Source organism: Lissotriton helveticus, chromosome 5_1 (genome assembly GCF_964261635.1).
Source record: "Lissotriton helveticus chromosome 5_1, aLisHel1.1, whole genome shotgun sequence".
Taxonomy (NCBI): domain Eukaryota; kingdom Metazoa; phylum Chordata; class Amphibia; order Caudata; family Salamandridae; genus Lissotriton; species Lissotriton helveticus.
Genome location: NC_136065.1, coordinates 1,702,879,189 through 1,702,904,687, shown reverse-complemented (window position 1 = coordinate 1,702,904,687; position 25,499 = coordinate 1,702,879,189). Strand labels below are relative to the sequence as shown.

At 42.4% G+C, this 25,499-nt stretch overlaps 1 protein-coding gene across 1 annotated transcript in view; it reads left to right on the top strand.

The window, feature by feature from the left end:
• Positions 1 to 25,178, top strand: part of LOC144755762 (twisted gastrulation protein homolog 1-like) — a 58,468-nt gene extending 33,290 nt beyond the window's left edge. The window contains exons 4-5 of the mRNA XM_078644979.1: positions 14,078 to 14,290; positions 21,979 to 25,178. Of these exons, the coding sequence (XP_078501105.1) occupies positions 14,078 to 14,290; positions 21,979 to 22,265 (500 nt within the window). The 3' untranslated portion in view covers positions 22,266 to 25,178. The remainder of the gene's footprint in view (positions 1 to 14,077; positions 14,291 to 21,978) is intronic.
• Positions 25,179 to 25,499: the final 321 nt, after the last annotated feature.

Below are 25,499 nucleotides of genomic sequence, written 5' to 3'. Positions count from 1 at the left end.
GGTCTCACTCGGTCTGAGCACCGGCAGTTTTTTTAAGGGGTCTCAAAACGGGTCTCTATCGGGCTCATTTTGTGCGCTGGTCACAGGAAGTCCGTTTTTTTCCAAACTGCAGTGACAGCAGTCTGCTGTCACTGCATTCAGGACAAAAGTACCAGGGCACAAAACGGAGCCCGATACAGACCCGTTTCGAGACAGCAGGCACATTGGTGTACCCTGTTCACACTACTCACAAGTGGAAAGTTACATCATGAAGTCATGCCAGGTGAGGGTTGAAGGAGGAAGGGAAATCCTTTAAAGAAAGTCATTTTCTCTCTGGATTTCCCTTCTCTTTTTGAAACTCAGGAGCAGCAACATTGTTGTGATGTCACCGGTGCTTTAAGTGGAAGCTTTTGCAATATTATATACAAGCCATAGTTGCTGTTTTTATCTTATGCAACTAACAACCATTGACAAAGTCAATAGTCCTGACTTCTTGTAGGTATGATGTTACTTGTTGTATCATATACCTGGATGCAATGACAGAAACAGCAAAATACAAGTCGGGCCGCACACTGCTAAACACAGATTTATAACGCACTGTTTTTAAGCCACGTCCTCAATTACATTGGCCACGCCCCTTTGAGAGACGCCCCAGTTTATTCATCCCACTTAAAGCCCTGGAGCTATCCACATAAAATACAGTTCATCAAAATTAAAAAACTACTAACAGACAAATGATTGCTCTCCAGCAGGATCATTAATCACCAGCGTTATCTGGTCATTCTGTAGTATTATTGTTGTCATGCATTGGCCAAGATGATGATAAAAACTGTTTAAAAGAAACACACACACAAAAGGTTAAGAGGTAATACTTTCAACAACATTTAACAACCAAACAAGTACAGTAAAACTAGCATATGCACTATTTGTGGTAGGCAGGGACAATACTTCTGATACCCAACTAAAAGAGATCCTTCATTTACATAGTAAATACATTTTAAGAATATCAAACATATTGCCCAAAACAGAAACGCCCTTAGCAATAATTGGCAAACTATTATTTGCTAAGGCACCAAAATATTTAGTTTCTTTCCTTGCTTGCCTTGCATGATAAAGTACAGCAGCATAACTAGGTTAGTGCCTCTTTCGACTTAGAGAGAGGGTCAGTGTGTTAGCTCAGTGTTTTTACACGCTTAGCACGTGATCAAAACAAAACAAACAGAAACGAAGGAAAGAAAAGTTAGAGGTTGTGACAGTGCAAGTGAGACCTGCCTTTCTTTGCCCCAATGGGTAATGCCAGGGTGATGGCCAATCCTTCCACAAACAAGTGCGCAGATAAGGCATTACAATTACCAAAAAATGTTATGTTACCAGTCAGAATACTGACCTTTTGAAAATGGGACAGCTTTAGATTTCCACTGTACACCTATAAAGTGAATAAATCCAGCGCAAATTTAAAGCATTTAGAAATCTCAAATTGCCTAAATGATTCTGTCGAGATTCGTTTTGAGTGGAAAGACGGGGAACCACAGTCCCTGTGTTCATCATACTGACCTTCTTCTTAGTTTACGCACCAATATGGATGAACAAATGTTAATTTGTAGAAGTACAATTCCCAAACCCTACTCAAGCTTTTAGTGTTAGATTCCCAACGACAGTCTACAAGTGTCATGGCAGCACCAACCGACACTGGTCCGGCTTTGAAGTTAGAGTATCAATGCACAATACAGAGCTAGCACTTTTTCATTGTGCAGATTTTAAAAAGCAAAAAATGTTGTAACACATTCTCTTGCCTGCTCCATTAGTCAAACTTGGTGTCACAGCCACTGCAGGGGTCAGGAAAGGTGAATAGAAATAAACAAGCTTCTTTTCTCCCGCACTGCATAGAAAAATAAATATCAATGCAGCAGGACTGTAGGCAAAGGTTACCGAAGGTTACCGTTGTCAAAGGATTTGTCACCTTTCAACATGCAGAGATGAAGGGGTGAAAAAAAAAACAAAGCCTCGTTTACATGCTAATGGTCTTTAAAGACCTGTGAAGTACTCGGGTGCGGCTGCCATCATCTCTAAAACTGTCTGTGAATGTGCGCCCCTCGGCCCGGGCTGACACACGCGACGGGGGAGGGTTGAAGCACTTTGATCTCAAAGGCGCTGCGCGCCTGCTCAAGACCGCACTGCGAGGGCCAAGGATCCTGTTTGGGTGGGCCAGGCTCATGTTTGGGTGGGCCTGGCCCACCCCGCCCACCCGCTAGAACCGGGCCAGCTGTCACCAGGACCATTTACGATTTCTTTCGGAGCATGCCATGTTTTTTTGTTGTCGCAGATTATTGACTCCATGCATGCTTGTTCGGAGGAATGGAGGATTTTCCGCTTTTACACATGCCAGCACAACACAATCCCCCTGTAAGTCTCATTGAGACTAGAAATAACAGGACACAATCATACCTACGAGCGGCAAGCAAGGAGCATGATGTTTTTTAATCATAAAAGTCTTTCATGTTTTTCACATCATGTGCTTGTGTAATTATCATCCTAAATATTAGTCGAGCTCGTCTCTAGGCCTGGGTGGAGTTTGCGGAGTTCTGATATGTGGAACTTCGCGAAGGTTTTCTCTGACAAAGTGAGGCCCGGACTGGCCGTTACGGGCACCGGCCGGGCAATTCCCCGGTCGGCCGCAAGGGTGGGGGCCGTTTTTGGGCCTCTGGGGGCCGTTTTTGTGACAGGGCCGTTTTTGCAGCAAAGCTGCAAAATCGGCCCTGTAACAAATTCGGCGGAAAAGCGGCCCTGGTAAAGAGCTTGGTGGCATCCCCCCCCTCCCCCAGGGGGAGGAGGGGGGGCCGGCCGAGCACTTTGCCAGGGCCGGTTTTGGTTCCCAGTCCGGCCCTGGTGAGAAGAGGATTACTGTACTTCAAAATGCGGGCTAGGGCAAGTCTCTGCACTTTAAAAAGTGTATTGAGACACAGGCCTGTCAGCATCTACAGCGTAGAAGGGACCTATTCAACTGAATGCACTACTTTTCACACGCTCAACCTCTAGGCCCTTGAAAAAACCCTCATTGATCCCACCTTCCCCTGTTGCAAAGCCAGTGCTTAATTTGAGCCGGTGATGCTTTGCGTGAGCACCAGTTGGGGACACATTCATGGTAGGCACTGGGAGATTAAGTGATTTGCCCAGAATCACAGCCGACACCCAGACTCAAACTTGGTTCCTCAGCTCTAAAGTCGGTAGCTCCGGCTATTAAACCACATCCTCTCATAGCTTTCATGGTTAGTAGTTGGTTCTGTTTTTGGCGGCACTAACAGGAGAAATGGGCTGGTGCAAGCTGCCTCCTGACGAGAGCCCTGCGCTTATTTTTTTTTTACAAATGAACTACTGCTATGGCCAAGCTTCGCATACACATGGACAAGCCACGGATAATTAAAATTTAGCAGTGCAGAATTGGCAGGCGTCCTGCTGCCTTCGAGGAGGGAATAATAAACTCTCCTCCTGTCGTAAGTGGATCCCCAGTGTGCTGGGTGTGTGATACCAACTCTGCTCTTTGATTACCGATAGGACTGACATCGATACTACAGTATTGTGTGCGGAGCCCTGGGAAAGGATACTGTAAGACAACTACTTGGCTTGGCAGGAAGAGACTGATAGGTCCACAGGAACACACTAAGCACGTGCCTTGAGAAGTCTCAGTTGGCCCGCAACAGAATCACTTCAAAAGATTGGGGCAATCATTGTTGAGAAGTTTGGGGTGGGGAACAGTTAGGGTGACCAGTGTTAGCTAAAAAAAATTGTTGCGGGAAATAGTGGTGGTGCTCCCTTTTCAGAATAACTTTGAATTTTATTACCCATTTTCTTCTCATTCAAGCCAACAAGATTACAAAATATATTGAATGATGTCAATATCAATTTTGGATGGGGTAACAAAATCCTTAGGATGATACTCAGTAGAGAAAGCGAGAGAGAGACAGAATCTGAGGTAGAGGTTGGTCTACAAAGGAGGATGAAGTTGCTCATCCACTACACACCAGTATCTCAACCGGACAAAGAATTCAACTGTTGAGAGTTGGCAGTCTTGTGGATTTGCTCTGACAGGACGGTAGGGAGCCATATGCAAGGAGTACTAGTAATTGGGGCTGGATGAGCTATAAGATAAGAAAAAGAGTTTGAGTGGGATGTAAGGCAGAACAGAGGTTTAAAAACATGGTGAACTATTTAAGATATTTATACAAGAATGTTATGCCAGGTGGCAGATTGTGCCCACCTCCGCAATGTCTCCAGTATATTTCATATTTGTCCACAGCCCACATTCTACACCAGCAAGCAAAGGGGCATTCCACAGTGCCTGTTAATTATTGTTGCAGATGCATGATTTTGTGAAGATTAATGTATTTCTTCTTATTGGAATTCTCCTTAAAAAGGGTCGTGTTACCTGAATAACGTGATAACCATGATCTTTTTCATCATAAATCTGATCTAGACTTAGTTAGATTGCAATCCAAACTACCACATATACCACTTTTAGGTACAATTTCTTTTTTACAGAAAACACATCAGCTACAATACTCTACAACATAGCACAAACTTCTAAATAAACACTTAAGGTCCCAAAAGCAAGACCTATTGGCTCTGCCAATGCTTGTTTTTTACTGCTGCTTTCCCAGGTATTGTGTCAAACATTGCCTGCAGCAAGTACAAATGCATGCATTCTCCCATACTTTGCAAAGCACTATAGAGCGTGTCTTTACAAGTTTAAAACACCCAGATTTAGAAATGCGGCCTCTATCTGATTCACTTATGGGGACCCCTTTTAGTTTGGTGCCCGAAGCTGTTTTCTGACTGAGCCCGACCTTGACCATTTGGTGCAGTAGATCTGTAGGGTTGTCACATAGACATAATATATAGCTAATATGTCTCAGACCCTAGTCTGCCTTGTGTCATGCGGTTCAGGCTTCTGTCAGAAATTGTGTAATAAGTCAGTTTCTCCCTGTCACCCTATCCCACCAGTTCTTTCTTTCTTTGTTTTTTATTCTATAATGTAATTAATCTGAGGAAGAACCCTTACTGGACAGGAAACACCAGTAACTCTAGTTCACTAATATCTTGTTTAATATGTCAAACTTTTTGATGTTTACCACCCTAGATGGTGTACATAATATTAGTTAAATACAATGCATATAGATCATAAGATTACTGGTATGGGTGTCTTCCCTTGGTTACTTAACAATGTATGGATTCCTCCCGATCGATATTTTTTCTCACAAATGGCGATCAGTCTTTGACACGTGCAGAACAAAGGAGCAGTGGGGGAGCAAGTTTTTTTTTCTTTTTCTGGTGAGCATAATTAAAAGATTTTTTTTAAAGTTTTGATTTAAAATGTAAAACTGTTCTGTTGCTCTCGGAGCGATGAAGAATTGTTCTAGTCTTTTAACGATATGCTCAGAATTGTAAGCAAGTCCATTTTTAGTCTGTTCTAGTGAAAGTTTAAGCTGTCTCACCAACCTATTTTAACCTTGAAAATGAGTACATCATATTCTTAGTAACTCTAAATACGGAGTTTGTGTCAGCCTCCTTCAGCCATTGCTCTGTTGGAATGACATTCACACGTCAGTTAAGGTCATAGGAAAGCATACGTGGAGGGTGGAGACTGAGTCACCCTCCTTCAGCTATGGGCTTGTAAGCAATGCAATTCACAGTTTCTGTCAGCCCACCATTAAGCAGTTTCACGCCAGGTGTGTCAGGCAGTATGAGTGATTGCACTTTTCCTGCTTACTGTCTGGTTCCACAGCCAGAAGAACAAACACTGGCAGGCAAAAGAGTTTATCGCAATCTACAAACGTCTGCTTTACCCCTGCTCCTCACTATGACAAGAACAATGCACAGTAATGTTTTTAAAATGGTAATACAGTACCACAGCACCAATTCACAAACATTTGGGATCTTGACACTGTAGTGCCTTTGTACTAAGGTCACACTACTATTAGTATGGCTATTACCACTGACATTACTACCACCATTACACCACCAACACCACTTTATTAAACACCACCATTATCAGCACTATTACCACAACCACCCTTCCCATCACCCCCACTATCTCCTCCATGACCATTACCACCTCTAATACCGCACAAACATTACCACTTCTATCACCATACGACAACCCATTTTGCCACAATCACCACCTCTCTTACCACCACTACCACTGCCATTACTATTATGACTACACCAACACTACCACCACCATGATTCCTATCATCATTACCACTGTCTTAACCCTATCATTACCACTGTCTTCACCATTATTTTCACCATCACCAATACCACCATTACTATTAATACTATCATTACCATTTCCACCTCTAACACATCTCCATTACCACCACCACTATTACCTCTGCCATCACCACCATTACCACTGGCATTACCACCAACATCACCATTGCTACCCCTTCTACTACTACCATTACTGCAACCATTACCACCACCATTACAATTACCACCATTGTCACAAATGCAATTACTGCTACAATTACACCATAATCACCAAAATTACCACAGGTATAACTGCTATTGGCATGATTACTAGTACCACCATTGACAGCACCTTTATTACTACTGTTACCAATATTACACCCACAACCATTACCTGTACCACCACCATCACTACCACCACCATTACGACAACCCCAATAGTTATTACTACCACCAACATCACCACCACTGTTATGATGGGGACTATAACCATCACCACCATTACCACCACTGCCAAATCACCACAAACATGATCCCAACCATTAACACTACCATCACCATTACCACTAGCACAACCACCGCCATTACCACCTCCACTGCCCTCACAACTTAAAAATCCACCATCATTCCCACCACACTCCCACCATCACTATTACCAGGACCACCACTTTCAATATTGCTGCCAACACCACCACTGCCACCACCATTACCATCATTGCCACCATTACTACCATTACTACCATCATTACCACGACCATAGCCACCAGAACAACTATTACCACCATTAATGCCACTATCAATATTATTATAACCCCCATCATCCCGAGCAGTATCACCATTACCACCAAGGCCTCCACACAAATTACAACCACCAACATCATTACTACTGCTACCACCATTACCAATACCACCAGCACAAACACCACCATTACCGCTGCCATCAGTACCATTACTACTGCCATTGTCACCACCGTCACCATTACAACCACCTCCGGTACTACCATTACCACTACCACCACCATTACAGCCATATAAATAACCACCACCTACACCAGCACCACCAGAATCACTGCCACTATTATAACTGGTAGTGTACAAAGAGTTATCCTCACTGGCCTCTATTGAAGAACGAGTGGTGGCCTCTGTGCAATCCTGCAATCAGATAGCTGACTTTTTCCACAATAAGGTACAGGACATTTACTCTACTTTTCCCACTGCGGCTAGGGCTTCTTCCCGTGGCAAAGAGCCGTTGGGGGAGGGACCGCTGGAAATAGACAGTCTGTGTGCTTTTATGGCCCCGGACGTGGACCAATTGTTCAAAGTTGCTGGAGGTGTGAAATCTGGTTCTCCTAGAGATCCGGCCCCAGCCAAAATTTTAAGAGGTAACATGGAGACGCTAGCGCCATACATCAGGCCTCTTCTTACACTGTCTTTTGATTTTGGTAGGGTACCGGCAGTTTGGAATCAAGCTGTGGTACTTCCACTTAAGAAGAAACCTCAGATTAGCATAACCCAATAGAGCAACCTACGGCCTATTTCATTCCTTCCCTATTTTTCTAAAATAGCGGAAAAATTGGTTAATCAACAACTCTCGGCTCATATTGAAACTCACCGACTGTAACATCCTACTCAGGCAGGTTTCCACGCCCTCCATTCTACGGAGTCGGCGTTACTCTACTCCACGGAGATGCTGCGGAAACATGTGGATGAGGGTCAGACAGCGGCACTGATTCTTCTTGATCTCAGTGCCGCGTTTGACACTGTGGCACACCACAATTTGCTACAGCGTCTGAGGAAAGGCGGAGTCGTTGGGAAGGCGTGGCAATGGCTGAAATCCTTCCTCCACGATCGTAGCTTTTGTGTTGAGCAGGGGCCTCACAGGTCAAAGGCTATTGCCCTGAATCAAGGAGTCCCGCAGGGTTCTAGTTTGAGCCCCACCCTATTCAACCTTTATGTTGCTCCTGTGGCATTGATCATGGAGAAACATGGGGTGGATGACACTCAGCTGGTTGTGGCTCTGTCACAGCCAGCTAAGCATGCAGCCAGCCGATTTGCGTCTTGTCTTCAGGACCTGGCCGGCTGGATGTCGAATAACTGTCTCAGATTAAACGGGGACAAGACAGAGGTGCTAATTGTAGGCAAATCTCCGTCTGTTTGGACATCTGCATGGTGGCCTCAGACCTTGGGCCCTCTACCTGTACCTAAAGATCAGGTTAAGAATCTCGGCATTTGGATGGACTCGAAAATATCTTTCGAGTATCATACTAGACGTGTGGCCGGAACTTGCTTTGCAATTCTCCGCAGTCTGAGGAAGACGCTCGATTTGCTCCTGCTGTCAGCTAGGAGGGCCCTGATACATGCCCTGGTTACTTCCAGGCTGGACTACGGGAATGCCCTATACATGGGAGCCAATGCGAGATGTCTCCAGCGACTGCAGCATATTCAAAATGCTGCTGTACGTCTGGTATTGATGCTGCCTAGAAGATCTCCCTCCAAAAAGGCCTTGGAGATGCTGCACTGGCTGCCGATCAGGGAGCCCATCCAGTTTAAAGTCCTTTGTATTAGTCATCGGATCGCTCATGGGAATGGTCCTAGCTTCCTGCGGAACTTGCTCACTCCGTACAAGCCCACTCGGCTTCTGCGGTCTGAGGGTGCTGGCCTAATGTGCATCCCGAGGACCAATAGGGCCAGGATAGGTGGCAGATCTTTCCGCCTTCTGGCGGCCCGTAGATGGAATACTCTCCCTCTCAGACTCCGCACGGAGCCCTCGGAGGCTGTCTTTCGCAGGGAACTCAAAACATACTTGTTCCCAAGGTGTTGGATGCATTAGGTTTGGGAGCTGTATTGGGGGGTTGCTGAGGCTACTGAATAGCGCGGTAGTGTAACCAGGCGCTGTATAAACTCAGAATTATTATTATTATTATTATAACTAACAGCACCATATCCACCACAGCAATGACCACAATCATCACCACCACTATCACCAGCTTCCATCACAATTACGACACACAGCTTCCAGGGTTTATTTTTAGCTGTTAGTTGTAGGGAGGGCCACCAGCACCCATTTTTGAGGACGGCCACTTATTTTTACTCATCATACTTTGACCCAAAGCAAGAGAGAGAAGCACACTAAACTGGGGGCAGAGGAGGGAGAGACAGCTGGGAAAACAACGACATAGGAAGAAAGTAGGGATTAAAAATAACCTGAAAGATTGAGCTATAGGGGCAGGATGTGTCTGGTGGTGGAGGATAGAGGCATGAGTTGGAGCTGAAACAAAGCAGCCTTGGTATTTGGCACTCTAACATTTGATAGAGCTGGGCACAGAATTCTGAGCAAAACCTTGATCTTTGACACTCATTTTTTTACAAATTAGCCACCACATTGCCACACCAACATTACCATCAACACCACAACTAATATTACAATATTACTACCAATAGCAACACAACAACCTTCATTACCACAGCATCACCATCACAAACTTTGCCCGGTACCACCAACACATTATCATCATCACCGTAACCAGCCCCACCAATATTATCACCACCACCACCACAATACAGGTACCCCACCACTATTACTATTACAACTACCATTAAAACCACCATTACCAGAACCACACTGATTACCAAAATTACATCACCATTAGCACCATTACCTTCCCCATTACCACCACCATCATTAACTCCGCCATTACCACAGACACCCATATTACGCCCACCACTGTCATTACCAACTAGCACAAGCCTTGCTTCATCACTAATTATAGACTACCTTGAATTGCATTTACCATGATACACAGGGGAAACTGGAACAGATGTGCAACCAGTGTGTGACTCAGTGTCAGTAATGTGTATACAAGCTCTTGTCCCCTTGGGGCAGGTGGTGAAAGGTTTCCAGAGCAAAATGGCCGCACCTGGGAGCTGCTTGGCAATTATCCCCAGAATCTAAACAGCAGGTCATAGTCGACCAATAGACTGTTTGCCCTTCAGAAGAGTTCAGAAGAATGGAACACTGGTGTCAAGGTCTAGAAGCACAGACTGTGGATCAACAGTCCAGCGACCACAAGAAACAACTGTAAGTTGTGGACTACCTTGATTCCATTTACCATGATGGCCTGGGGAGAACTAAGATAAACCTGTGACCAGTATGTGACTCTACTCCCTGGCAATGTATACAAGCTCCTGTCCCTTAGGAAGGTTGGTGATCGGTTTCCAAAGTCTGCATCTGGGAGCTGCATGGCACTTGTCCACAAACAGAAAGCAGGGAGTCATGTTCCCCTCAAGAGACACTTTGCCCTTCTGAAGAGTTCAAAAGAATAAAATACTGGTGACAGGAGCTAACATCACTGGCTGTGCCTCAACACTCGAGCGACCACAAGAGAAACTGTAATTAACAACTACATTGTTCTTAATTTATCATGATGTCCTGGAAAGGACTGAGACATACCTGTGACCAGTGTGCGACTGCACAGTCACCACAATTTTAGCCACCAACATTACCATTAACCATTACCACTTTGAATATAATCACCACCATTACCACCTCTACCACTGCCATTATGACCACCATCATTTCCACCATTACCACCCCTAGTACCACCACCCCCAATATTACAACCATTAATACCAATACCGCCACCATTACTACCATCACTATTACACTACCATCATTAACACTGCTACCAATATTACCATCATTACCACTACCATTACTACCACACCACTACCATTACCCCCACAAGCATTGCCACCGCCACCATTACTACAACTATTACCACCACAACAATTACTACTACTACCACCATTACCACCACCAGAACATAACTATCACTACCATTACAACTACCACCAATATCACCACCAGTACAACCTCCCCACCACAATTCCCACTAGCGCCATTACCACAACCACCACAAATGCCACCATTTCTACACCACAATTATTACCACCAACACCATCTGCTCAGTGTGGAGAAGTGTGGCTCAATGGTTAGAGCAGGCAGACCTCGATTTAGAGCTCTGGCCAGGGACCAGGGTTCAATTCCCGCCTCGGCGGGTCTCGGGCTCATTAATTCCCCTGACCGGATATTCTGGCCTCAGTACCTGTTCTGATCATGGGTCCCACGCTGCAACTCTGGGCAATAGCTTGCTTAGTCTCCACAACGGTCCCCACAACGCAAGGGATGCCTGGTCTGCACCGTGGGGGTGCCCAGGAGTGGACACTTCACAGGGAAAGCCAGGAAGGGTTCCCTTGCGGTATTCGTACAAGCGCCGGGAAACCCACTGCGGGTAGCTGTGCGCTATACAAGTACAAAAACATTTACATTACCACTTGCCACCACCTCCACTACCTCCACTATTACCAGGGTCACTGGAATTATGTCATTGTACGGCCGCGGCGATTTTCGCATAATTATAGATTTACTGCATTTGTCACATAATCTGTCATTTGCCGCTCCATCTGCAGATTTTAACAAAACATGTTTTTGTTTTTGGCTCACATGGTTCAAAAGTACTAAATATGGAGCGACAAGTCTTGCTGCACACTGGAAGGGCGTTGGCAAAACTGGACGGGTCACCTTTTTGTTGCTTATTGCTAAATGTGGGTGTTAAACTGGTGCTAGCAAGGTGCAACCAATGCTCAACCAGTGTTACCAAGTTTAACAATGACTAAATGATGAAGTAATACTATCATAAAATGTGCTGCATTTTTCCGCATAATTTGCCTTTTCTTGCTGTATAATGACTAAAACCTGCCCCATCATTTGGCCTTCTCCTGACGCATAATTCCATTGGCCCTGACTATTACAACCACCATTACCACCATAATCATTGACTCAACCATTACCACACCATTACAACCACTACCATTACCTCCATCATTACTCCTGTTCTGATTAGAACCACCGTCATTTTTGTTACATTATTTATACTCAACATTATCACCACTACCACAAACATCATCATTGCTGTTATAAAAATTACCACAACTGCCATTACTACCACCATGACAACCATTATATCCATCACCAATATTAGAACCACTATTACCTAAATAAATAAATTCCCACCTAAAGTAAACAAAATGCATTTTTTAGTCTGTATTAGTAATTATTAAAAGTAATATAAAGAAGTACTCAAAAGTAATGTAATTATTTTTTAATTAAAAAGCGTTAACAAAATTCTGAATGCAAAGGTTGTTGAAATATTTTTTAATTAAAAAATAAATATGATGTTGTTTTAGATGATTTTTAAGTTAAAATACATGTATTTATATTATTAATTATTTAAAACAATTTAATTCAATTTAACGTTGTTTCCCATGAGTTTTAATTTATGTTGCAGTACCAATGGTTGGCCATGTGTGGTACTGGACTTACTCCAGCTCTGAGATGGAGTAATTTACTACTAGATTGGGTCTTATTTTGACTGTAGTAGCTTTAGAAGTGCAGATTGTGAATAGCAATGGGTTTACTCTTTTGTAGGTGTGTGCATTTTCCCCACTAAACCTCTACCAAACTGTCCCTAAATCCCTTCTTTATCCCCCTAAACCATTACTACCATCATAACCACAACATATACTTGCAGCACCTCCACCACAACTTCCACCAGAACTATTCACACTACCATTATCACCACCACCGTTACTAGTGCCACCACTACTACCACCATTGCCACTTTCATTACCAGCAGCACCATTACCACCACCATTACCTGTGCCACCAGATCCATTACCACCACTACCATTACAACCATCACCATTAACACCATCACCACACTCATTGGCACTGCCAATGCCACACCATTTCTTCCACCATTTCCAGCACGCCCAGTATTACTTCTGTTACCACTAGCAACAGCACAGTTACCATCACTACAAATGTTAACACCACTATTGCCTCCACCAGCAACCCCAACATTATCACAAGAACAAATACCTCCATTACGACTACCATCAGTATCACCACAGCGACTACAACCACCACCTTTACTACAGCCAACCATAACTTTCATCATTACCATGACTGCCATTTCCACCTTTACTGCCACCAACACAAGTACCACCTCCACAACAACTACCCCCACCATTGCCAGTGCCAGTACAATCACCATCATTATCATGCCAGAGTTACCTCTACCACTCCACCTCCATTGCTACAACCACTATTAGCATATTACTATTAACACCACCATCATGCCCACCACGACTACCACCACAATTATCTGCACCACCACTACCACAGCACCATCACCATTATTGCTGCCACAATTTCTACATCATTACTCAACCGTTACTATCATTGTCACTGTAAACATTATTACCAATGCCATCATTGGAACCAATATCACCAACATCACTTTCACTATCGCCACCACTGCCATCACTATCATCACTTCCACCACGTCTATGACCGCTATTATCATAACCACCATTTTCACAAACATTATTGGTACCACTATCACCACTACACCAGCACCACTACCAGTTTCCCCAGCACCACTAACACTATCACCAACATCTCAACGACTGACACTTTAGGCATCACCACTACTACTGCTACCACCACCACTTCAACTACCACAATCATCACTTCTATTACAGGCACTATCACCACTACTACAACCACATCATAGCCATCACAACTATTACCACCACCATGATTTACTCAAGTGTTTACATGTTTAAGGGTATATATTTGTGTTCTCCAGTGGTGTGTCCATGTGTTAAAGGAAAGCTGGCCTTACAGGTGTGTGACTGATGTTGGGTGTTTGCTAGCAGTAATAAAACAAAAAGGCAATCGCTTTGCCAATGTCTATTCTTGTTTTTTCTTTTCCCCCACACTGGCCAGGCCTCTGTAAGGAGAGGGGTAGAGTGGACACCCATCCGGCCTCACGCAGCTCTGTTGAAGATCTTCCATCCCCCATCCCATCACTATTTCGTGCACTCTCCACTGTCTCTGACAACGACCCCCCACTGGGCTGGAGCAGCTTCTCCTTGCCTGTGTCTGAAGAGGTTCAACAACAGCATCATGAGCACCACCTGGTTCTAGGGACTCACAGAGGTGAGTGCTAAATGCACAGCAGTGAGTACTGAATGTAAAGAGATGAGTATTGAGCTCACTGAGCTGAGTACTCAGTGTGTGGTATTGCACCCTGAGTTTTGATAGAGTGCTGATCAAATAGAGGGGCACTCTGAGAGCAAACATGTGACATCTGCTTACACAGATGTGAATGCTGAAAGCACAGAGTTAACTGCTCATGCAAGAGTCAATGGGAGAGATGCTATTAAGCATCCAGTGCTTAACAGACCTAACGTGAGAACTAAGGTCCTAGTTACAACTACTGGGCGTATTCAGTTTCTAGTATAGTTGAAAACTGTTTGAGGCTGACTTGAGGTTCTAAGTCAAGTGATATTTTTCCATGTGCAAATTGTTGTTCGAATTACGTTTTCGGGAGGTACAAGCTGGTGAGGATGTTATTGACAAATTGTGTAAAATTCGAATTTGCACACCATGGAACTTGTTCAAGTGTGCGCAAATCAGAATTTCACATGCACAGTTAGCACCACGGAAAACACCACTCTGCTTGGAATCCTTTTTCAGGCACGCATTTTGCCAAATATACAGTGATACGTGATCAGTCAGAGGTTTCAGTACTGCTTGCACAAAGGAGAAAACTGAGTGCTCACAGGTCAGTACTTAGAGTAAATGCTGAGTACACAAAGATGAATATTGACCACACATACAGATAGGTATACTTAGGCTGCAGAGGTACATAATGTGCACTAAGGTGAGTGCTGACCACCCTTAACTCTGTCAACACACTGCACACCCATTCTTCAGTACTTCCAGGCACTCGAACTCTGTGACCAAATGGTTGGTAGAAATAACAGATCGGCTAGACGAGATTGGATATTTTTAGATTGCAAGGGGAATGATTTCAAAGGAGGAGAGGTTGTGATCTATGAAATGAGGTGTAGGTATGTTACAATGATAGAGATTAAGGCAGACAGGCTTCAGACTTAGAATAGGCTGTACTTCGAGAGAGGAGGCATGCAGAAGATAGAGAGTAAAGAGAGGGTAATTCGAAAGAAAACAAGGAGGGTTGACAATTGGAAGTTAAGGTCAGTTTTTCATGCATGGTTTTATGAATACAGGGGAAGATTTTTGACATAGCATGCAAATGAAGGATGCCAAACTGTAGAAGGAAATGACATAATTGCATGTGAGATAGTGCTATATTAGGTGTTTGTGAAAGCCACTATACACAAGTCAACTGTTTGTCCACTGCTAGGAGCCCTGTAGACCACGGCTTCTGCAAGGACATCTGATCAGCTCAAGGTTTGCAAGTGTAAAGAAATGACTGTACAAATAGACAAGGAAATATTGAGGGGCTTATTTATAAGCCCATTGCTCCACTGGTGCGTCACTGTTTTTGACGCATCGCCAGCGCAATAGGCTTGCCCAGATTTACAAGGTGACGTAAAGTCACCTGCGTGAACTTTCATGGCTATGTAAATATGGGCACCTTTCAAGCATTACTCTCCATGAAAGATGCATTCCATGGGTGTCACTGTGGGTGGTCCCACACAACATCCATGGAACTTGATGCATTCCCTAATTTACAACATTTTGTAAAATTGGGAATGTGTCAGAATCCGAAATACTTTTATTTCTCCTAATTTTTTCCTCCTTCTATGCATGCTAAATTCTACAGCACACAAAGAAAAAAAAGAAAATGCCATTAATTATAGGTTTTGTGCAGGAAGGTGTCCCTTCCTGCACGAACCCAATTATTCCCGCGGCGCAGGCCCAATTGCAAAACTACGCAAGGGTGCCTGTGCTGGCGCATGGTGGCCAATTGTACACCAGCACAGAGGAAAGCAAAGGGATGCGTCGTATTATAGTTAATACGATGCATCCCTGTGCTTTGAAGATGATGCAGCACGTCACAGCTAAATGGCTTGCAGCGCCGCGCTGCATCATTTTCTTGTAGATGAGGCCCTGAGAGCTTTTGGCTGCATCCAAAAGAAATAGCAACTTTGTGGTGATAATAATGTTAGAGGGCACAGCTGTTAAGGCCACCAGTCATTCACCTGAGTTTACATAGCCCCAACTACTCTAAAACATCTAACCCCTGTTCATCTAATCTGCCCCAAAGAAACTGCAGCAAATGCATGAAAAGATTTTCTTGAGAGCACAAAACTAATCCCAATAATCAACAACAATGTATAATCACGGGATTAACCACTGAACAATGTGCTACTCAGCATAAAGCACTTCAATGCTTCGTCAGGGGTAGTAAGTGCGATATAAATGCACTTATAATACAATACACAGCTCTGCCAGTGCATCTCGTTCATGTGGTGCAACACCCACTCCTATCTCAATGGTGATATTGAACACAAGCCAGTGCCTTAATCCCAGAAGTGGGACCCACCCAGATTTACCAAGGCACTCTAATGTTTGGCCTCCAGTACATCTGCTGTTCCATTCCTGAGACCCCATACACAGTGATGTGAGACCCCATACACAGTGATGCCAATGCGTGGCACTGGGGCTTTGAAGCAGTTTAGTACAGAAAACTCAGAGAGCTCTAATAATGCACCTCAGTCCAATGACGTGTAATTACAGCTGATCTGTAGTCCAGTGGAGAACTTCAGAACCACATTTAGTGCCCTTTAAGAGACTCGCCTCCTGGAAGCCAGTAGAGCCCACTTGCCTTTATGAGGAAAAATGAAAGTATATATGAGGCTACTACCCAGCCTCTTGCGTCGCAGGTTATTTTTGATGACTATGTATAAGCAGGAGCATTGTAAAAGTGAAAGCAATGCACTGCAAAAACAGCAAAGGCCGAATTAGATACCAGATGTTTCTATGAGAGGATATTTCGTAGTTTTCATATTTAGGAACCAACGATCCCTGCAAAATACTTAACAGACTGTACACTGAAGCGGTCTAGGGGCTAAGCATGGGAAGGAACTATGGAACAATTAGCAATTTCAAAAGCAAACAAAAATATTTTTACGCTAATATTAATATTAATGTAAATTAGTTTTATATTTTCCTATGAACTTAATTTGGAATTAAAGTCTTAATTAGTTTAAATATATTACGATAAAAACATGTTTTTCTGAAGTTTATATTAAAAACCAAATTCCCACCAAAAATAAACAAAAAATGTATTCTGTATTAATAATTATTAAAAGTGATGTAAAGAAGTACTTAAATGTAGTTTAATTATATTTAAATGAAAAAGTTACATGTTTTTTTCTGAATGCAAAGGTTGTTCAAATATTCTATAATTAAAAAATAAATAGTTTTAGAGTTTTTAAAGTGAAAATATATTTTTTATATTGCTAATTATTTCCCATGGGTTTTATTTTATGTTCCTTCCTCCATTATTCTCTTTGAGATGGTGTTGCAGTACCAGTGGTTGGACATGTGTGGTACTGGACTTACTCCAGCTCTGAGATGGATTAATGTACTGCTAGTTTGGGACTCCTTTTGACTACAATAACTTTAGAAGAGCAGTTTGTGAATAGCAATGGGTTTACTCTTTTGTAGGTGGGTGCATTTTTCTCACTAAACCCCTATGTTAATTTCCCTAAACCCCTGCTTTATATTCCCTAGACCCATCCGGTTTAGTAGTAAGCTTGCCTCTTTTTTCCAGGCTCTACCCTGCACCTTACCACATTTACTACTAAGTAATAAATCTACTTGTCTGTGGATCTGCCCATCGAAAAGATAAGAGAGATCCACACTGATAGGTTTGGGAATTGCTTTTTGTAGTAGTTTACTAGTTCTAGTGCAATATTGCCAAACGTACTACAAAATGAAGTTTGTGAATAGGCCCCAGGAAATCTAAGTACAATTTTCCAGGACCCTGTCCCAGAGTTACCCATTGGAACAGATGCCTCCCTAAGTTGGTGGGGACACAAATGCAGGGACCGAGAAGAGCCAATGAACGATAAAGCCTCAGAGAGCCAAGCTAAATGTAGACCTCACTCCTGGGCATGATGATAGTTGTGCTAGCATGCAATTATCCCACATTTATATTCAACAAACACTGCAAACATTACAAGGACCTGAATGTGTTTCTTCCTATCACACTTCCAATATAACCCCTAACACACATTCAATGTATGTGTCTCTTAACACACACTGGCGTGTGACTTCCTTGAGGTAGTGGGAAGGCAACACTGCTGGCACTATAGAAACCTCCTTGAATAAATAATAAACTCTCAAGTCGTCTGATGGACAGGACTACTAAAATGTATAAATCCTGAAACAAGGGGGAACTCCAGGCAGTCCTCAGCAAGTTATAACAGCTATGGCAGAACTGCACAAAGAGAAGCAAAATAATAATAGAAGAGACAATTCAACCACAAAATGACTTTGCTAACATGGTTAACTAGATGATCGAAGCTGTTTAAATGTATAATTCAACATTTGGACCCAATGGGAAGCACCAGCCATTTATTTTGAACCCAGATATCCTCGAAATCACTTTTCAAATGGAGGTCAAAAATATTTGCTTACACTTTTTCTTCAATACCAGTGGTTACATGGGATGGCTGAATACAGAGCAGAGCGCAGCATCTTTATTTCTCAATAGCCATAGAAATGTTTATGCAGCGAAATATATAAAACCCTCTATTCAAGGATCAGTTTCTTACTGTGAAGGATTGGAAGATATGACCACTTAAGCCCAGTGTCACTGCAGCGTGGCTACTGAGGTCTCCTAATTTTGTCACCTTCAGTTGACACCAATTTCATGTAAATTCTCATTGAAGCCAGAAAGTTTGTCACTGGGAAATGCTATCCCTTTACACAAAAACAAAAACAGAAACTGTGTCTACTGAACAAGACAGCACATCAATACAAAGCAGGGTGTGAGCGGACCATAGTAGGCACGTGGACATGAGGGACCCTTGAAGATGGTTTGACTACAGGGCCAACAATTCTCTGCCCCCGGAGGGGTCTGAAAATGCCCACTCCTAGGGTACCATTTGGACCGGCAAGTCTTAACTGACTTTGCATGCTTATAATTTAGTGTGCATGCTACAATAAGAACCTTTTGAGTACAGAAGCATCACTGGAAGAGCATTAGTAAAGCAAGCCCAACTTGACGAATGCCCAGGACCTTGTACAGCCATCACTGTAGGGCAGAAACACTATAAGGGTCATGGGACCATTGCATTCTTGTTGCCCTTTTATAGTTTATTTTAGTAATTTCTCATTCACCCCCGCTAATAAAGGGATACCTTGGGAGTGGAGGAGGAATTTTTATTTACACTAACTTCCCCCCACATAGTAATATACAAAGAGCTCCCACCCTGACTTTTAGGGTTAGAGGGTGAACCCGATGATAAAGCATGCCACTACTAGAGTGGGTGGAGGTTGTATATATAAGGAATTATTTTACCTTTTTCACACTTCTCATTGAGGTGGTGTCTAGTCATGGAACGCACCCTTTTCTCTCATAAGGTAGAGGGATACTCTGACGTTTGTTGCATTAACACAAATCAATATTTTGCAGTGCCATCCTGGGAAAAACCTACAACAAAAACTTACATACCATGCTGATCAAGTGCTGATTAATAATGAGAAAATAGACCAGCCTATCCTTCCTTGTGGCACATTTCCTAACCAGCTGGCGTACAGAAAAACATCAGTGACTGCACTTTTCCAGATCTGAGTAGTGCACACAGGTCTTGACAGTTTCAAGTACAAAGTTCCTTTAGTGAAAATACATTTTCTAGCTAAGGGAATCTAACATAGGGTATAACACCACCAGTTAGTTAAGCACAGTCGTGAACAGCAAGCTAAAACATCTGCCATGGAATTATGCTTTTACGTAGCTATTGTGTCAGCCTGTAGAGTCAGTGAAATACACACACTGTTAGAGGATAAATATCCCAAATAACACCTCAGTTTACTACCTAAAGCTGTATCAGAGTACTACATGAACCAACCTATATAGTTGCAGTGTTCAGAACTGGTAGGAAGGATCTTGCACACAATAAACTGTAGGATGGTGCTACAATATTGAGATGACAGAGAAGGTACTATCATGAGCACACAATCCCTACTTGTGGGTTTTGGATTCTTGCTAAAGGGTACAGATGCATTTATATTCATTGTTCCACACTAAAAAGTGGGCAGCCTACACGAATGCTGTCAGCTTGCAAGGAAATAAGTGAGGGGTACATCTAAATAACACTCCAAGTAGGAAAGTGGCTACTGTGATGCTCTTTGGAAACTTACGATTACATGACATCTTTAGAGCTACTACAAAGCATTAATTTTACACATTTACAAAACAATACTGTCTGTTCTTAAAGATCAGACAATATGCATAGGGCGGACAAGCAGCATTAAGAGTTGGATTGCCACCTGCCGCCACCACTAACCTACCTCCCTTAAGGGCATTACTTGCTCCCTCATGCACATTACATGCATCAAGAATACGTTCATGATGCAAAAGTCAGAGGTATTGCACTATAACAATACTTTTCAGCTTTATGTCTGTTTTGGATAAAACTAGGGAATAGCCTATAATCTACAGGTGTCAAGCAAAAGTGTGGAATTGCACTCATGTTAACACTAATCAGTTGATCTTTTGAAGCAATCACATTGTCCCGCTACATTCAGCGTCAAGTGGATCTCATGAATATATTTGTGGGAAAGCTTAAAGAAGTTAGTGGAACCATTTTCTAAATGGTAAAATTATACACATTATGTCAATCCGTACAAAAGATTAAGGCGCAATACGGTTACAGGTAAATTCATTTAATTCAAGCTAAGCTTAGTCGCCTAGGCCCAATGCATTGGTGAATAACTAGCTTTATTTCCAGGCATCTTTACTTGGAAGTAAATCTTATACCGCAAGCAAGTACAGAAACAAAAACCTGCAGAGATAATTATAGTTGTATTTGTAATTTTGATTCTTTTACCTAATAACCAGCTTAGTGTATTGCACCATGGCTATTCCAAGTTTCTGACTTTTTACAAATCAGGTTACTGTCTGTGCTGCTGAACTCTCATTTTGAAGGGAGCCACATATTTCCTGACCGCCCTTTGATACTTGACTTCTGTAAGGCTAATGCCTGCCCAGTATGCCTCTCTCTGTGCAGCTACCTCTTCATCAGCTGACTGCTGTCTCCATTTTGCTTCTGTATATCAATATTATCTGCTGCATATTCCCACCTCTCTGGTTTATCTCTATGTCCCTGTCTACTCATCATTGGATATACAACATGCCACATTATATGCAGGGTTCCTCAGTGGCTATTTCACACCCTTTTCTGAGTGACTGACTCCTATTTTCTTAACTCTCTTGGTATAAACATTTAAACAGTTGATGATCCTGTCCAAAAATTGTTTTCCTCTGTCGCCTCGCCTCACTTTCTCTGTAAATGTCTCATCAGTGTCTGACCCTTCCCCTTTATAACTCATCTTATACCATTCTTAGTTGTCTGGAGGTTATTTACAGCTTTGCAGATGCAGAATGTCCAGCAAAAAGCAGCAGATGTCTGACCCACCCTATTAGAGTGTATCTAAATAGGAGGGGTAGAAGACCTGCTTTTTGCCGAATGTCTCACATCCTCAATGGTGACTGACCCTTGTTCCTCAAGTCCTTAGCTGTATACCAATCTCTTTAACTGTTGAGTCCTGGCCCTTATGTCTCTCTGTGTATAAAGTTGGCTTCTCTTTGTCTGACCTCTGTACCTCTCTTCCTACTCTAGCGCTGGAAGATACCCCTGGCAATGGCTCAGCTCTCTGCACTGTCCTGTACTTCGGTTCCTGCATGTCTATGAAGCGATGCCGCCAATCCTGCGAGTCTGTAGGAGCTTCACGGTACCGGTGGTTCCACAATGCCTGCTGCGAGTGTGTAGGGCCAGACTGCTGGGCCTATGGAAGCAAAGATGCCAGCTGTCAGTTCTGCCCCCTGCAACGAGTATCAGAAAGAGACAGTCAAGATGGGTCTAGGGAGAGTCATCCAGGTGATTCCAAAAATCCCAGCACCCCTTAATGCAAACATGCCTCAATCACAGTATCTTGTGGTTTGCCTGTTCCTACTTCTTCATCCCTATTTACCTAAAGTTCAATCACTCACACAGACCAGGCAGCAGTATACACCAGCTTTGTAAGGAACATATTTAAGCAATATTTTTATATCCAGTAGACCATCACTTCCTCCTGCCTCTTGCACTTTTACTCAAACATATCCCAAATAATCCCTTCTCCCAAAACCCAACACTTTACTATCCCACTTTTTTGTACCTCTAAAACATCAACAAATATACTAAGGTGTCCACAGACATAACCTGGCTAAAATTCATTCTCCTGATTCCTGCCCCCTCTAAGTGCCTCAAATACCAAAACACTACCAAAGACCAAATCCGTTTACGTCTTATCCTTTAGATTACTGCACTTCCATCACCAACTACATTTTTTATAGTCTACCCTCTCTGCCATGCGCCCTACTGATTCCTGCACCCCATGCAACTCAAATATTGCCCACCTGTCCACCCCAAAATACAGGAACCACCTCTTATTTTAAATAATATTTTATTGAAAACATTTCAGCTGGTGCAGTGACTCAAAAACGTAACAAGTACAAGACCGTTCAATAGTCTGAACATACTGGAATTTTAAACCCCCTTCCCCTATACTTTCTCCATATACCTAGTCTCAACTAACACCGACCTAAACATTACTCTCTGTGAAACAGAAGAAATAAAATTAAACAATAATAAATAAAACAAATCAATATGTTCAATAATATAGGAACATGAACAGTTTAGGTCCAATCAATTCACTCATCTGAAGCAGCCCCAGCTCTATCTCACTTCATATTTACTAGCAGGACTGCCTTTATAGACGCTACTTGGTGCATCCGATTGGTCCACTCTCTAATGAGTTGCGTAGCTCCTGTTTTCCAGTGCCTCAATATAATCCAGAAGGCATTCATCAGAGAAATCAGCCTGCACTCCATGTTGACCTGGCATTGTCTGGTGAATCAATGGGACTCCTAGTATTGATGCCATCATGGATGCATTCCTTGCAAGTTCCAGTGTTACATCTATTTTGTGCAAGACATATTGCCAAACTCATTATATCCTGGGATATTCCCACAAGTCAACCTTGGTTCCAAGACCCCTTCAGCACATCTCAGAACATGACCTGTCTTTCTTATGTACTTTGACTGGCAGCCTGTATGGTTGATGAAACACAACAATCCATTTCATGTTGTCATCTATGGAGCCCTTCCCCCTTTGGCAACACGATATCTATATCTGCCCATGTGTCAAAGGGGGCCCCATTTTATCCAATTCTATTGATTCTTGCACTGCCTTTATTCAAGTTCCCCAATCTACTCATGACTACAGTATTATCCAATTGACATATTCATAATCTTCAGTCACCTGACACTGTTAACAATACAGTATTATTGCATGCATCTTCTAGATTGATTTTCTTGTATCTCATCAAAAAACATAACTTTCCTGTAATGTCTTTGCTTTAGAATGAGTAGTCTCTCTAGAGTTATCAGATGCATGCAGAACACAATCCTCTGACTGTCTCCTTCCCCATTCAAAACCCATAATCTTAAAATGCAGGGTAGACTACAAAGATGCTTTACAGGTCTGAACCATTCGTCTCCTTACCTCTCTTCCCAAGCTATGAAATTAACCATGCGATACCTGTACCTTAATATGATTTCAACCTCCAGTCCCTATCTTGAAATAGTTTTATAAAGAGAAATGTGACCCTATGTGTGGATGACCTAACAAATTAACAAGGACCAATTGTAATTAAGAAAAATAACTCCCTAAACCTGGTTTGATGAGTTGAGGACAACTAATCAACTACTTAGGACAGATTCATTTTACAAGTAATAGCAAGGGATATTACAAGAGCTGGCCTAGTGGAAAAGGGAACTGTAGAATGACAATTATGAAAATCTGGATCAACACAAGAAAAGCTCTTCAAAATCAACTCCAGAGTTTATCAGAGCTTTATAGTCTCCTGAGCAAATAACTTCTTTTAATAGCTAAATATCCAATGTTCACAATTTACTAAGATGTTACTTGCCCTAACTAAATGAAATGAAAATATAATTGCTTTGTTTCAACACCTCAAAGACTCATTACTTTTGCTTACATAAGACTAAGCATTGCTACTTTAACACATTCAGAGTATATCGCCTACCTCCATTGACATTAAACCATCCTTTGACAGCTAATGAATGAATGTCAATCCATCTAACATGAAGAATGTTTGAAATCACAATAATGATTGCATTCTTTCATTGGACCATCATACTCTGATGTAACTGAAAGCCTGAGAATGAAGAACGAAGATTGTAAATCCTATTGTATGTTCTAATAAGATTATTTATAGAGTGCATGACTGAAACTGAAATCACCTCTTGTGGGCTTAAGTTATTGCCTGGATCCATTCTCTCATTTGTGACAAAAATCCTGAGGATTCAGATTTCCAGCATTAATCCACCATAGAGTTATTTGCAAAGCATTATGATTCGATCTCATGTTGATTTACAAATTGGCTTGCAGAGTTTTCTGGAAAAAAAATGTTTATTGGGTAGTGTCTGAAGGGCACGACCTTGGATGGGAATAGTTGTTCTAGTAGCTTTGGTGTTTTCCTTGTACATGAAGACCTGGGTTCTAATTGTGCCTTTCGTCAATTGAAAAAGAATCATGCTATTCCGGGTAGTTTAGTCTGTCTCAGTTTGTAAATAAGTGTAATGCAATTTGTGATGTGAAAAATAAATAACTACTGTATGGTACTGTCCCAATTACATATTCTCATATATTCTGTTTTCTGGTTTCGACTGCACACAAAAAAACAATTATTTTGTGTGCATTACCAAGTGTTGTAAATGCTCTGATATAATAAAGCACTCGATGTAAAGTGGTTACCTGCTCAGTGGATGTAGCTCTGTAATAAATTAAGGGAATGTGTATCTCTTCCATGATGTCAGCCATCTTCATATTGCCTATGCCTATAGACCTAAATTTGAGCAACTCCAAAGGGCATTGTCAACAAAACTCGAATGGAGCGGGGATGTAAATGATAGTGGTTTGAGAGCTCTGATTATGTTTATTAGATCATATAGAGAATTCAATTGCCAAAATGTTTTTTATGAGTCAGTACAAGTTTCATTACCAAGAGGTTATATTCTTTCAAGTGTGAGGACTTCTTTCCAGATTCCATAAGACGACAGGGAGTAATGGGATCA